At 41.5% G+C, this 14,406-nt stretch overlaps 1 protein-coding gene across 6 annotated transcripts in view; it reads left to right on the plus strand.

Annotated features, from left to right (window-relative positions):
- EDARADD (EDAR associated via death domain) overlaps positions 1-14,406 on the plus strand; it is a 38,627-nt gene that overhangs the window by 9,369 nt on the left and 14,852 nt on the right. Inside the window, exons 1-4 of one of the 6 annotated variants that reach the window (XM_068154966.1) lie at positions 3,371-3,472; positions 9,142-9,203; positions 11,252-11,291; positions 14,243-14,343. In XM_068154966.1, coding sequence (XP_068011067.1) covers positions 3,442-3,472; positions 9,142-9,203; positions 11,252-11,291; positions 14,243-14,343 — 234 coding nt within the window. In that variant the 5' untranslated portion in view covers positions 3,371-3,441. Of the gene's footprint in view, positions 1-3,370; positions 3,473-3,536; positions 3,673-3,715; positions 3,796-9,141; positions 9,204-11,251; positions 11,292-14,242; positions 14,344-14,406 lie in introns of those variants that run through there. The other 5 variants (XM_068154977.1, XM_068154983.1, XM_068155008.1 and 2 more) reach the window with 5 other exon arrangements.

The raw sequence follows: 14,406 nt of genomic DNA on the forward strand, positions 1-14,406 counted from the left end.
TGGGCCCCATGCTCTTTAACATCTTTATTGATGATCTGGATGAGGGCATTGAGTCCATCATCAGTAAATTTGCGGACGACACCAAGCTGGGGGCAGGAGTTGATCTGCTGGAGGGTAGAGAGGCTCTGCAGAGGGACCTCGACAGGCTGGACAGATGGGCAGAATCCAACGGCATGAGATTTAACACATCCAAGTGCCGGGTTCTGCACATTGGCCATAACAACCCCATGCAGTGATACAGGCTGGGGTCAGAGTGGCTGGAGAGCGGCTAGGCAGAGAGGGACCTGGGGGTACTGCTTGATAGTAGACTGAACATGAGCCTGCAGTGTGCCTAGGCAGCCAAGAGGGCCAATGGCATCCTGGCCTGCATCAGGAACAGTGTGGTCAGCAGGAGCAGGGAGGTCATTCTGCCCCTATACACTGCACTGGTTAGGCCGCACCTCGAGTCCTGTGTCCAGTTCTGGGCCCCTCAGTTTAGGAAGGATGTTGACTTGCTGGAACGAGTGCAGAGAAGGGCAACAAAGTTGGTGAGGGGTTTGGAACACAAGCCCTATGAGGAGAGACTGAGGGAGCTGGGATTGCTCAGCCTGGAGAAGAGGAGACTCAGGGGTGACCTTATCACTCTCTACAACTACCTGAAGGGAGGTTGTAGACAGGTGGATGAAGGTCTCTTCTCCCAGGCAACCAGTACCAGAACAAGAGGACACAGTCTCAGGCTGTGCCAGGGGAGGTTCAGGTTGGATGTTAGGAAGAAGTTCTATACAGAAAGAGTGATTGCCCATTGGAATGGGCTGCCCAAGGGGGTGGTGGAGTTGCCGTCATTGGAGGTTTGCAGGAGGAGACTTGATGGGGTGCTTGGTGCCATGGCTTAGTTGTTTAGGTGGGTTGGATTGGTTGATGGGTTGGACACGATGATCTTGAACGTCTCTTTCAACCTGGTTTGGTTTATTCTAAATAAAGGTTTATTCTAAAATCTCCAGGGATAGGGCCTCGACCACCTCCCTCAGCAACCTGTTTCAGTGGTCCACTACCCTCATGGTAAAGAACTTGTTCCTGATATCCAATCTATATCTACTGTTCCCTAATTTGAAGCCACTGCCCCTTATCCTATCACTACAGGCCTTTGTAAACAGTTTCTCTCATCCTTCTTGTAGGCCCTCATCAGGTACTGGAAGGCTGCTATTAGGTGTCCCTGGAGCCTTCTCTTCTCCAGTCTGAACTACCCCAGCTTCTTCAGCCTGTCTTATAGGGGAGGCTCTAATTATTGCTCTAGCATTTGTGCAGATCTGTGTTGGTAGGAATATACCTTCTCTGCACTCTCAGCCTGATTATCCATCACAAAAACAAAATTTTGCCTCTAAGGAAATTTAGAGAAACATACAGAATGAGCAATTTTATTTCCAATTAGACTTTGTGTTACCCTTTTAAAACTAAGAAATGCCTTCGTTCTTTGATAATGAGTTTCAGTATTAATATGGAGGCAAAGTCAACCCATAGCTCAAAAAAATGGACTCCAATGATATGCCTAAAAACTACTACTTTAGTTCTTACACATCATGAATTACACAATTGTTACTGATCTGTGAGCTCTGTCTTGGAGAGAGAGCTGTACAGAGATCATAGAATCATTCACAGAATCATAGAATTATTCAGGTTGGAAAAGACCCTCAAGATTGTCAGGTCCAACCATAATCCTGCTCTACCAAGTTCACCATTAAACTATACTGCTAAGTTCCACAGCTAAATGACCATTAAACACACCCTGGGATGGTGACTCAACCACCTCCCTGGGCAGCCATTCCAATACTTGACTATGCTTTCAGCAACATTTTTTTCTTAATGTCTAGCATAAACCTACCCTCATGCAGCTTGAAGTTGTTCCCTCATGGTCTATTGCTAATTACTCGTGAGAAGAGACCAGCACCTGTCTCTCTATATTGTCCTTTCAGGTAGCTGTAGATAGTGATGAGGTATCCCCTCAGCCTCCTCTCCCTCAAATGAAACAGTCCCGGTTCCCTCATCCACTCTTCATATGACTTATTTTCTAGGTCCTTCACCAGCTTAGTTGCTTTTCTTTTCATGCACTCCAGCACCTTGATGTCTTTCTTGTATTGAGGTGCCCAAAACTGAACTTGAGATACAAATGTGTGTCTGTACAACCCAATGGCATTGATCTCAGGTGAAGTAAGGGTGATGCTCTGAATCTTCTAAATACCACGTCAATGACTTCACTGGTAGGATTTGGAGGTATACCATAAGGTTTCTCAGAAAGACTTGCTCTTTTACAAGAATTCACAAATTCATTAAAAAATCCTGAGAAAATATTAGTAATATTGATATTAATGACAAGCCAAGCAGCAGGATGAGCCACTGTAGTCAGTCTAAATTCTGAAAATAAGAGCAATTAAATTTTATTGGTGTTTTAGTTGTTGCTTGTTTGGGTTTTTTACGATTTTTAATATGCATGAGAGATGGAAAATAATCTGTGGAGAAGTACTTAATTTGTAATACTTTACAGACCAAAGGCTACTTTTAGTTACTCCAGTGTAAGCCAGTTGACTGGACTGGAGTTCTTCTCAGTGTAACAGTAGCATTTGACTCTAAAGTTAATAAACAAGTGGCTAGCAGACAAATACAGTCTTTATAATAGCAAATTCAAATGTTCTGGTTTGTTTGTATTGTGCAGTATGTAGCAATACATAGTGTTTCGTATTTAGAAACAGCTTTCATGCAGAGATCCCACTCCAGCAATCTGTATTACTTTGTATATTGAACCTTAAGTGAGTGAATTTGCTGGTGATAAGGGGGATGCAAAGCAATTATAAAGATTTGTCATCATCATGGTATTGGAAGTACCTGTAGCATGAGAGGATTAATTTTAACTATTTGTGAGAAACCAGTGCAGTTTATGACTCTGGCTCTGTAATATATGTGTTCTTAAACTATGACCGTGCCCTGTGAGCCATGTGCAGATGTACATTAAATCCTAACCGAGGCCACCCCACTGTCTCAAGCCGGTAAATATGCGCAAGAACAGGAATGCGAGCACTTGGGTTTATATTGCTGAACTAACTTGCTCTACTAGTTGCTTTACGTCCCAGCTAGTGTTACTTGACGAGCCGTACACCGTCTGCATGGTCAATGAGACACGGAATTTCCATGCAGCGGCGCACCTGCCACCGGGAGAGAGCGGTACTGCCCGCCGGCAGGGCGGGCTCGTGGCGGACGTGCTTTACTGTCCCAGCGGAGCCGCGCTTGCAGCGGGACCCATCCACCTCCCGCGGCAGGCGAGGCGAGGCCCCCACGCCCGGCCCTACCTGCGGCGTGGCTGCGGGCGGGGCGGCGGCAGGAAGGGGGCGGGGCGGCAGGGCGGCGGTTCCGGGCACGTCGGCGGGTGAAGCTAGTTCCTCGCGTTGGGATCCTGTCGCCGCTGCCTGTCCCATGGCCGCTCCGCAGGACCCGCCGCCCCCAGGTGAGGACACCGCAGCAGGCAGCCGGGCGGGAGGGGCGGCGGCCGCTGCTCTCAGCCCTCCCCGCGGGTCCGGGGCAGGCGCAGTGTGAGGTGCGGCCCGCGACGCCCGGCCGTCCCGCCTCCCGCCCCAGGCAGGGTTGACCTGCGGCCGTGGCTCCCGGGAGCTGGGTGAAGAGCCTACCGCGGCCGAGATTAAAGGGGTTTGTTAGTTGCTCCCTTCCCTCTCCGCACACGCCGATTGAGCGCGGTAATAATCTATCATGTGCTCTGTTGATATGATTTCATACAACTTGTCTTGTCAAGCCTGCGCCAGTGTTTAACATGTAAGTTTCCTTGTGCTTGCTTTTCTTAAAATCCCTGACTCTGACTCACGCTCTGTAAATTACGTGGTTAATGGTGCAAATGACATTAGAGTACTTCATTTTAGGAATGCCAGAATTGCACTTTTTCCCTATCTAGCTGCGCAGGTGGTGACAATAATTTGAGCAGTTAACAGTGAACAAAAAAGCTCAAGTGCTGATGGACTCTGACTTTTCAGAGAGCTGAATATTCTAATATAATTGTCTGTGTTTCATATCTGAAATTCATATCCCTCTGGTGAAAACAACATTGTTAATTCGTATTTAATCAAAGGGTTCATGTCTGTGAACAACCTTAATATTAGGGTGATCAGTTTGAGTTGTACAAATCTGTTTTAATACAAATATCTTCTAATACATTTTTTTAATACTATTTTTTAATACAAATGTGTATGCTCAGCCTTGGTGTGTGTGGTGGTTTGGCGCTGTCTGGGGGCCAAAAGCCCACCAAAGCTGTTCTATCACTTCCCTTCTTAGATGGACAGGGGAGAGGGGAAAAATACAACAAAAGCCAGCAATAAGAGAGGAGCAATTTAATAATAACATGCACAAGGAAAAGCTGTGCATGGAAAGCAAAAGTGAAGAGAGACATTAATCTCTACTTCCCATCAGCAGATGGTCTGTCTTGGAAAGCACCCTCCCATCTTGCCCACCGCTCAGCCCACTCTAGGGATGGGGAAAACTTGGAAAAGCACAGCCTGGATGCATGTTCAGGAGTAACTGAAGCTGGTGTGTTATCAGCTACAGCATTGCAAAATACAGCACTAGAAAGATGCTTTGAGGAGAATTAACTCCATCTCAGCCAACCCAATATAGTGTCAAAGAGGTCTTATTACATACATGGTTGTAACTATAGTCAGTTTCATGTGCTTCACGTGATATTGGTGCTGTCAAGGCTATGCTACCCGGGAAAAAAACTCTTAACAGGAATACCATTTCTACCTGGTGTTTTGTCAACTCCTTCCTGCTTAAAGATCATTATGCTGAGGTCTCCAAACTCACCTTGAGAGCTTGTTCCAGTGCAAGGATGAAGAGAAGATGCAGGATTAGAAGTTTGTTTATATAAATACATGATATACACCTGTGTATATATAATATTAACAAACCTTTCACCCTGGTAAATGCAAAGCATTGCATCTCCATTAGAATAGCAGCGTTGAACAGAAAGAAACAGTGGTGATGGGTAAAAGTCTGTTGTTCCTGTTGCAGACTGGTTATACTGGATGGGCTTAGGCAGAAAAGCTGCAGCAGCCACTGAGCAGCGTGCAGGTCTTGGGAAGCAGAAAGGAACCTTGGGAACAGCCACTGAACCTGACTTATGTCTGTCCGAGTCAGCTTGCACATGCTGATTTATGTCCATCTGAGTCAACTCATGCTGTTCCTGGCAGAAGTGTGGGGAAGTAAATGTAGGCCAATAGCACTGATTTTTTGAGGGATCCCAGATAATGTTGTTTTCAAGCTGTCTGTCATAGTACCTGAAACCAGTCTGCAATGAATAGTCAGTCTGATGGTAACTGCATTTTCTGTCACCCTTTCAGTATGCAAAACTGCATGTTTCACGTCTAACATGAGAATTTTATTCCCTCCTGTTTTGTGCACCTGCATGCATCTGTATGCCATGACCTGCAAAATGCTTTGGGAGATACATGTGGGAAAGAGAGGACATGGCATTTTAATTGCCTTATTCACAATTAAATATTAGGTCTGTGGTTTTCAAATGATCTGCCTACTACCAGTGGTCAATGAGACCATGGTGAATCATCTGCAGCCAATATGTGGAGCCTTTATTCTTTGGTACAAATATTCATGCATATACATGCCACTGAAAGAAAATGTTGGCACTTGGTAGTGCCCTACAACCTAAAAAATACAGAAAGTGCTATTCTTCATAAAGAAATAGAAAAGCAAAAGGGAAGAAATTGAGGTATAGGAAAACTAGAAATATTTTAAAATATTTTTCAGGATGGATACTAACCAAGAAAGATCAAGAGTCTCAGAGTCACAGTGACTGTGTTTCTGTGTGAGACTTAGACATCAGGAATCACTTTTTGTAGAGCTGCCTCGGAGTCTGTCAAGTCCTTATTACAAATGCCTGTATTCTTGGAGCCTCTCTCATTTTTTTCCATGCTTCTTTCTGGATTGTGGAAAGTAAATTAGCACTGTCACAATGTACTTTGGCTATATCTAGGAAGTGTAACAGGAGATAGGGAATGAAGCCCTTACCATAGCTACAGTAGCTATGGGCCTTTGGTTGAGTCTACTTTCATGTACCTCTAGGCTTCTCTTATATTACAAGGGCAAAATAATTAATTTTTTAAAAAATGCATCTAAGAAGGAGGAGTTGTAAGGCCTCCAGAATAAACTGGCAATAAGTTGCATGCTTTGCCCACTGGGTTTGCTTGAGTCTTTGTTGACAGTGGAGAAACAGTGAGACTAGGGATGCCTGGGCTGGCCTGCTTCCCTGGAGCCTTTCTTTGGTTCCCAGTACTGCCTCCTTCTTCAGCTTTCTTTTACAGGGTATGTTATTCTTTCAGCCCCAGATCCCTTCCCAGTTCCTTCACAGCTCTCCATTACAGTGCCCACTTGGATCCTCAATTTTTTGGCCCTACTCTTATGCAATGTCGTACACTAGCTTATAGTATTTTCTCATACTCCAGTTTCAACCTCTCTGCATTTGAGCTGGTAGGCTTATAGCAGTTTATGCTGGCCCTTGCCAGGGCAGGCTGTATCCAGAACATATAGTTAATACCACATTTCTGGAGCAAGGATTTAATATTTACCAAAAAGGGCATGTGTGAGAAGAATATGACTTATTTTGTTTCTTCCCTTTTGCATATGTCTTCCTGAACTTTGTACTGCAGTATGAACAAGATCATCTAAAATTTCATAGACTTCTGCCTTTTAAAATCATTCAGTGTACCTATGTGCAAAGGCAGTACTCAAACCTTATAGATCTAACCCCACTGATCATGTGTCACCTGCTAGGACAATGTGTATGGTTTTCCTGTGGGAACTAGTGCTGAGAAAGACTCTACCTGGCATTGCAGTGAACGGCTGGACACCACACTGAACACCCAGGACCTGCTGTTAATGGAGCTACCTCACAGAAGCAGGATGGAGAAGGGCTCTGTCTCAGAGCCCTGGAGCTGCTTCTGTCCCACTGCTGCCACATTTTTATTTTCAGGCTTGTTTATTGTATTGTCTTAAGTTGTCTTACACTTTAAAACATAATTGTTTAGGTTGGAAAAGACCTTTAAGATTGAGTCCAACTGTTAACCTGGTACTACCAAGTCCACCACTAACCCATGTCCCTAAGTGCCACATCTCCATTTTTTTTCCATACCTTCAGGGATGGTGTCTCAACCACTTCCCTGGACAGTCTGTTCCAATGCTTGGCAATTGTTTTGGTGAAGAAATTTTTCCTAAAGTCCAACCTAAATGTCTGCTGGTGCAACTCAAGTCCATTTCCTCTTGTCCTATCACTTGTTACTTGGGAGAAGAGATTTACTGACTTAGCTAGAAGCCATTCTCAGGTTTCTGTAGAGCAATAAGGTCTCCCCTCAGCCTCCTTACTCCAGGCTAAACAACCCTAGTTCCCTCAGCCACTCTGCATAAGACTTGTTCTCTAGACCCTTCGCCAGCTTTGTTGCTCTTCGCTGGTCACACTCCAGCACCTCAATATCAGTTTGTTAGTGAGAGCCCCAAAACTGAACATAGTATTCAAGGTGTCACCCAGATCTTTTTCTGCTGGACAATTTTCCAACTGCTCTGCCCCAAGGCTTTAGTGTTACATGGGGTTGTTGTGACCCAAGTGCAGGATCTGGCACTTGGTCTTGTTGAATCTCATAAAATTAGGCTAGGTTCACGTATCTGGTCTGCGCAGGTCCCTCAGTAGAGCTTCAAGCAGACCAACACTCCTGCCTGACTCAATACCATCTTCAAAGTTACTGAGGTGCTCTCAATCCCTATGTCCAGATCATCACTGAAGATATTAAATTGAACTGGCTCCAACAGTGGGCCTTGGAGAACACCACCAGCCACCAACTGGATTTCATTGATTCATTTCATTCATACCAGCACTCTTGAGGCCTGTCTCTCCCAGCCAGTGTTTTACCCAGCAAAGAGTATGCATCTCCAGGCCAGAAGCAGGGAATTTCTCCAGGAGAATGTTGAGGGAAATGGTGTCAAAGGCTTTACTAAAGTCTAGGTAGACACCATCCACAGTCTTTCCCTCATTCACAACAGGGGTCACTTTGTTCTAGGAGATCAGGTTAGCCAAGCAGGACCTGCCTTTCATAAACCCATGCTGATGGGACCTGATTACCTTTTAGCATGTTCTGTTGCATTGAATAGATCTGTGGGAGTAGGTCCCAAAATAAACAATTATGCCAAATTTGAATTGGTTAGAATATTGTCTGTGTGCTGTTCTGGGGCTCAGTGTTTACACTGTGTGTATTGTACTGCATTTGGGGAACCATGTTCTGAATGTAATGATTTCTGTATTTGGGAGCAGATAATCACAAAACATTGATTACAGTCACCTCTTACTGAAAGCATATAATGCATGCTTGTGGTAAGTATAAGGTCTGAGAGTGATGAGAATGGGGTGAAAATCCTACTATATAATTTTATGCTTTTCAGTTTTTGGAAATGTGGTACATAGCAGCAGAAAAGACTTCTCAAGGAAGTGGCAGGATGATGTTAAATTACAGGGGTGGTTTTGTGAATCCCAAAGTTTTTTTCAGATTTTCTATGCACTTTTGGTCAGTACTTCGCTATTATTTGTCAATTTAGTCATTGATGCAAAGGGGTTGACATTTGATCATTCACATGCAAGTACTTTGAAGATTTATATCCTTTTGATGTTAATATAACTGAAATTTATGATTCTGATGTATACAAATAATGAGCATTTACCTCAAATATGTTTTGTATTATGTTTTGTACTATAATCTGCCTTTTGTTATAGTAGTATTTTTTGTCATAGTGGATATGTTTACTGTTAGAGTTACTGCTTTTAGGAAAAAATGGTATCCTGTCACTAGGAGAACAAACTTACCTTTCAGCTTATTTTCTGTATCTTACCCTTTTAACTAAAAAGAATTAAGACTTTTCATTTAAGTCTATTTGTTACTGGGTTTCTTGTTTATGTGATAGTAACTGACACTTTGGAGTTTGTAATATTTTATTGTGGAAATATAGTTTGACATAATGCATGTAATGGCTACATAGTTGTGATTTATCTTGGTTAGGCAAAGAAGACAGAAATTTTCTGAGGACTGTGCAATGATAAAGCTTTTTTATTTCAAGCAGGTCATGCAGCAAAGGAGCCAGTGGAGGATACAGATCCGAGCACTCTATCCTTAACAATGGTATGTATTTCAAGTCTTAACACAGTTAAAATCATGAAAAGAGGTGAAACATTCAAGAATGTTAATTCAAACCATGCATATATATAGGGGTTTGTTTATCCATATAATTTTATAAACAAATGTTTATTTACTAGCCCTGTGAAATTAAAGTGTGAATAAAAATACCATTAGCTACTTAAACTAAGTGGATAAGATGAGCTATCCATTGGGATGGCTTTGAACAACCAAGAAAGATTGGTGCTATATAGAAATAAGAAAACACACTTAAGGCTTAAAATTTCAGTTGTATTAAGTTGTTATTCCTTCTTGTGCATATTTTGTCTGATGAGTTAAAGTCATGGAAAGGTATGACCAAGCAACCTTACAGGAGGCATGGGGGAATCTGGGGTGAGACTAAACAGAATTCCCTAGTGCTTGCTGGCAAGCAGAGTAGTACTGTTTACAAAGATTTGTGTCTTAGGATTTTAAACATATGAGTCTTAAGCTGGGACAAGGAATATATTGGGTAAAAGTAATATGAATTTTTTTAAAATATTTTAAGAGGTTTTTGTGTTTGTTTGTTTTGTTATAGTTTTGATGTTGCTATGGTTTGTTTACTCTGTGGAAAAGCTACAGTGCCACCTAGTCCAGAGAAGACTTATCTAATGCAGTTGTGTAAACAGATTGAAATCCATTGCTTTATTTTATGTATGTCAAGTGGTCAAGCTATTGCTTTGCCCTAGTGTTTTCTTCCTGTTTTGAAGATTCGTGAAAGGGAGTCACAGCAGGATATTCTGAAAATTTCATTAGTACTTTAAAGGCTGAACCTTCACTGGGATCCATCATTGCAGTCTGTCTACATGCATTTATGTTAGCAGATTTTAATAAAAGATACAGACTTTGTGATTGGTTTTGTGCACCGAATAAATTAGATAGTGTTTTGCTAAGGGTAGGGTTTTTTAAAGGTGAGGGAAAGTTACTGAGATGAATGAAAATTTGTTTATCTACCTTCCCCTGCCCCCCTTTAGATTAAGATATCTTAAGTCTCTTCACTTCGTTATGAGTTTGAGAGCAGGAAGGGAAAATATTTTTTCTTCTTTCAGTTCAGTAACATTTTAAAGAAAGCTTATGCCTGCTAAAAGAGCTTTTCAAGTAATCTCTGTTCCTTCCTGGTACCTTTTCTAGATTATCTTGCTAGTTAAATGAAAAATTTATTTTGTAATCTCTGCTTTTTCACTGTGCTGGGTTACACCCATCCTTGATGGGGGCTGAAAGAACCCAGCCCCCAGGTGGACAACAACTTGATCCAGGTGGACAGAAAGAGACTTGGTTTTCCCTCTCCAAGGAGGAGGAGTCCCTGGGTCAAAGGTGGTCTATTTCACTCCCCTTTCAAGCCTATAAAAATGGTGGACATCTTTTACTTCTCTCTCTTTCCCTGCTTCACCTTCTTGAGAGAGAGGATGCTGCTGTATCCTGCACTGACCATATGGTCGGGGCCTACTTTCCAAGCTGTATCCACACTTTCTGAAGAACCAAATCCACTTGCATCCAGGGAATACAAGGCCATCCAGGCTTGGTTTTGTATATTTTCCTATTTATCCTTATCCCTTACCTTTGTGAACCCTCCCTGTTATTGCTGTATATGTATTTTGTTAAAAATTTGCCTCTTGCAACCCGATTCAAGACTATTTCTCTCATGAATTTACCTCTCCTTTTCCCTAGCCCTTTTTTTGTTTTACCTTACCAAAAAAAAGCGGGGAGGAATCTCAGTCTGTTATCATTTGAGCTTTTAAACTCCAGTTAAAGCTCAAACCAGCACATTCACTAAAAAGTAGTAACTTTAAAAACACTGCAGCAAAGCGGCAATCTCTTACTTCTGTGTATGTCAATCAGTAGTGTTAGTAGCATCTCAATTCCCATACAAAAAGTGTGTTACTATATCTGATCATAAACAGATGAACTAGTAGCAATTTAAGAGATGCAACTAAAATTACGCAGTTTTATATCCTTCTCCAGCACAGTTATACTCAAAATGACAAATATCTGTGTCTCTTGCCTTTTTGTGACAGACTGAAAAATATCCTGTCCAGGACACAGGAGTACCTAAAGGTAAGTATTGTGAAATCTGTCTACTCAGATGTCATAGATCTGTTTTGTTATATACAATAAAACTGCTGGTGTTATCCAACAGATTGAAATACTCTTCCTTTTTCCTAGATATTTATGTTTTAAATGCAGTGTCATCTTCTGTATTTTTAAGGTCAGTTTAATGTTTAGTTTTGTTCTAAAACTCTAAAACTGCCATCAGAAGTTCTCCTAGCCTGGAAGGACTATGAGAAAGCCATGAGAAAGCAGTGTGCAGAGAACGGATGGTAGAGACATGATAATGTCAGAAGATGGCTGCAAAGAGATTACCAGGTCTCTTAGCTCTGATTGTATTCTCAGCTCTGTAACAAATTAACACTTACATCTTGTGTCTTCAGCAAGTATACTTGGGAACCTAATAGAGGTCCACTCTACACAAGTTCCTGCTTCACCTTGCTGAAAATGGAGTAAGGGAATGCAGCTTCCATGTTGCACAGGAGTCATATTCTTCTATTACGCAGTGTTAATATCCCCTACATGGTCTCCTTGACATTTGAGGTGGGTTTTTGGTCATCACAAACTTCACTTTTGGCTTTTGTCCAGGAAACACCCTGGCTCAGCTGAGGAGTACTCTGCAGGTAGTGTGTTCTCCATCCTGTGTTGCACAGCAGGTCTGCAGTGAGGAGACACACAGAAAACTATGCAGAAGCTAATCACAATTGAAACTCTTCCTGAGAAACATGAGCAATATACCTTAGTAAAAGGTTAGAGAATATTGTGAGGGCTTAAGAGAGCCAGTCAGACAAAATCATCATGTTCTTAGAACTGCTGATCATCAGGGAAAGAGAATGTGGGGTCCAAACTCATTGAACTCTTAAACCACTTTCTGTTGATTTGCAGGCAGGTGATTTTTTTTCCTTCAAAATGTTCATTAACAGTAAAACACTTTCTCTGTAACATTCTTTTCCATGGCTGTTTGTCTTCCTAGTTAGATAAATTCAGAAATTTCAAATTTGTCAAAGTACTTTGAAATCTGGGTTTGCGTGTCTGAAATGCCTTTAATTTAAAAGGGAAAGCTGAGAGGAAGTAGAATTTTCAGCATTTGCTGCAGAAAGGAATTTAACTCATTTTTCTTCTTAATTTTTGCTTCTGCTTCCTCTTGCAAGTGTAAAAAGATGCAAATACTAATACAGGTTGACATTTCCCCTTTGGAGTTGAAAGTGATACAAATAGCTCTTAATATTCTGTTCATTTCCATTACTTTTTTTTTCCTGAGAATGACAATTTCTAACTATTTTTAGAAAGATACAGACTTAGAAATATGAATCTGTGATCTTAAAAGTGTTACAAATGTGCAGGTCCAATTGCTGAGGGAGCTGGGGTTGCTTAGCCTGGAGAAGAGGAGGCTCAGAGGAGACCTTATTGCTGTCTACAACTCCCTGAAGGGAGGTTGAGGCCAGGTGGGGGTTGGTCTCTTTTCCCAGGCAGCTAGCACCAGAACAAGAGGACACAGTCTCAAGTTGCACCAGGGGAGTTTTAGGCTGGAAGTTAGGAAGAAATTCTTCACAGAGTGATTACTCATTGGAAGGTGCTGCCCAGGGAGGTGGTGGAGTCACCATCACTGGAGGTGTTTAGGAAGAGACTGGATGGGTCACTTGGTGCCATGGTTTAGTTGATAAGATAGTGTTGGATGATAGGTTGGACTCGATGATCTCAAAGGTCTTTTCCAACCTGGTTAATTCTATTCTGTTCTATTGAGTATGAATTAAAGGTGAGTTGAAGAAACTTTTCATTTTGCAGGACTAGGCTTAATGTTTACATTAGGTTTGATTATAATTCTACCTCCACTCAAATACAGAACAAATGTCACGCACAGTATTTGCACACAGGTGAAGTGGAATCTTGATGCCCATACTCTGCATTTTCAGCCAGAGTTTTTTTGATTTTTTTTTGTTGTTGTCTCTGGACAAACAGTCATAAAGATGTTCTTTATTTACCCTGCTGGGGGTGGAATACTGTTCATCTTTAAATTTCAACAGTATTATAAAGTGAGAAAAAGAAGAAAATAATGAGTTTGTTTTTTTCTTGCAAGTTAAGGATGAGTTCTTTGATTTGGAATAATTTCTTCAGTTGCATAAGGAAATAGCTGCTTTCTGTTATCTGATGATTCATAAAGATGATAGCTGTTCCTTAATGAGATTTGTTCACTAAACCAGCAAATGGAAATGTCCCGGCGCTAACATAAGTAGTCATTACCTTGGAGAGTTCTTGTGTGTAGATACGTGTAGGGTATAACCTCTTTTAAGCTTGTGGTAGTGGCTGGTCAACACTTACTTAATCCTGCAGAATGGAATTTGTCCATTTACAGAATAGTCACAAAGGGCTTATATATCTCCATTTTGAAGGCTGAATTGAAGCTTGAAAACGTAGAGTTTGGTATGTTGTGCTTTTTCAGTGGACTTTCAGGACAGTTGACTTTGAAATGGATTATTTCAGAGCTTCAGAAAACTTGTCTGTAGTAGAGATCAGTAGGATAAGCCTAGTTCACGAAGGGCCAGAATAAAAAATAAATATTTGTGTAGTACCATTGTAAGTGTGATGAGACAAGCAAAGCAAAAATTACAGTGACTTGTGACAGCCATCTTCAGCCTACTGTGATGTGTTGGTTCAGTCAGTATTCATTGGTCAGCTTTGTGAAAGAAGAACTTGACTTGCTTCAAAAATAGCATGTTGTGTGTTTAAAAAAGAATTGCTACTCTAATACCGAATATCTGCAAAGATTACTTTTCTTTGCACAGTCATGCTCTGCATGTTTGTTGCAGTCTCTGCTAATTTAATATTTTGGGGGGTTAATACAGCATTTCCCAATGACTGATCATGATATAGAGTTAAATTTTGTGTGCTGGACACCTATAATTTGTTTGATAGTCTTGATATTTATATTTGTATTTGGGTGCAAGACTAGTGTTTCACAGTATTTGTCTTAGATGAGGAATACCTAACAGATGAAGTTACATTGGAAATTGCATCCGTGAACATCAAGACCCTTACATCAGATTCTGGCCTAATCCAACAGGTAAGAAAAATGATACCTGAATGTGAACTAAGTTACTGCTATCGATAAAATGTTAGAAAATAA

This window comes from Melanerpes formicivorus, unplaced genomic scaffold, assembly GCF_026170545.1.
Source record: "Melanerpes formicivorus ecotype bairdi unplaced genomic scaffold, bMelFor1.0.p_v2 SCAF_2, whole genome shotgun sequence".
Lineage (NCBI taxonomy): Eukaryota > Metazoa > Chordata > Aves > Piciformes > Picidae > Melanerpes > Melanerpes formicivorus.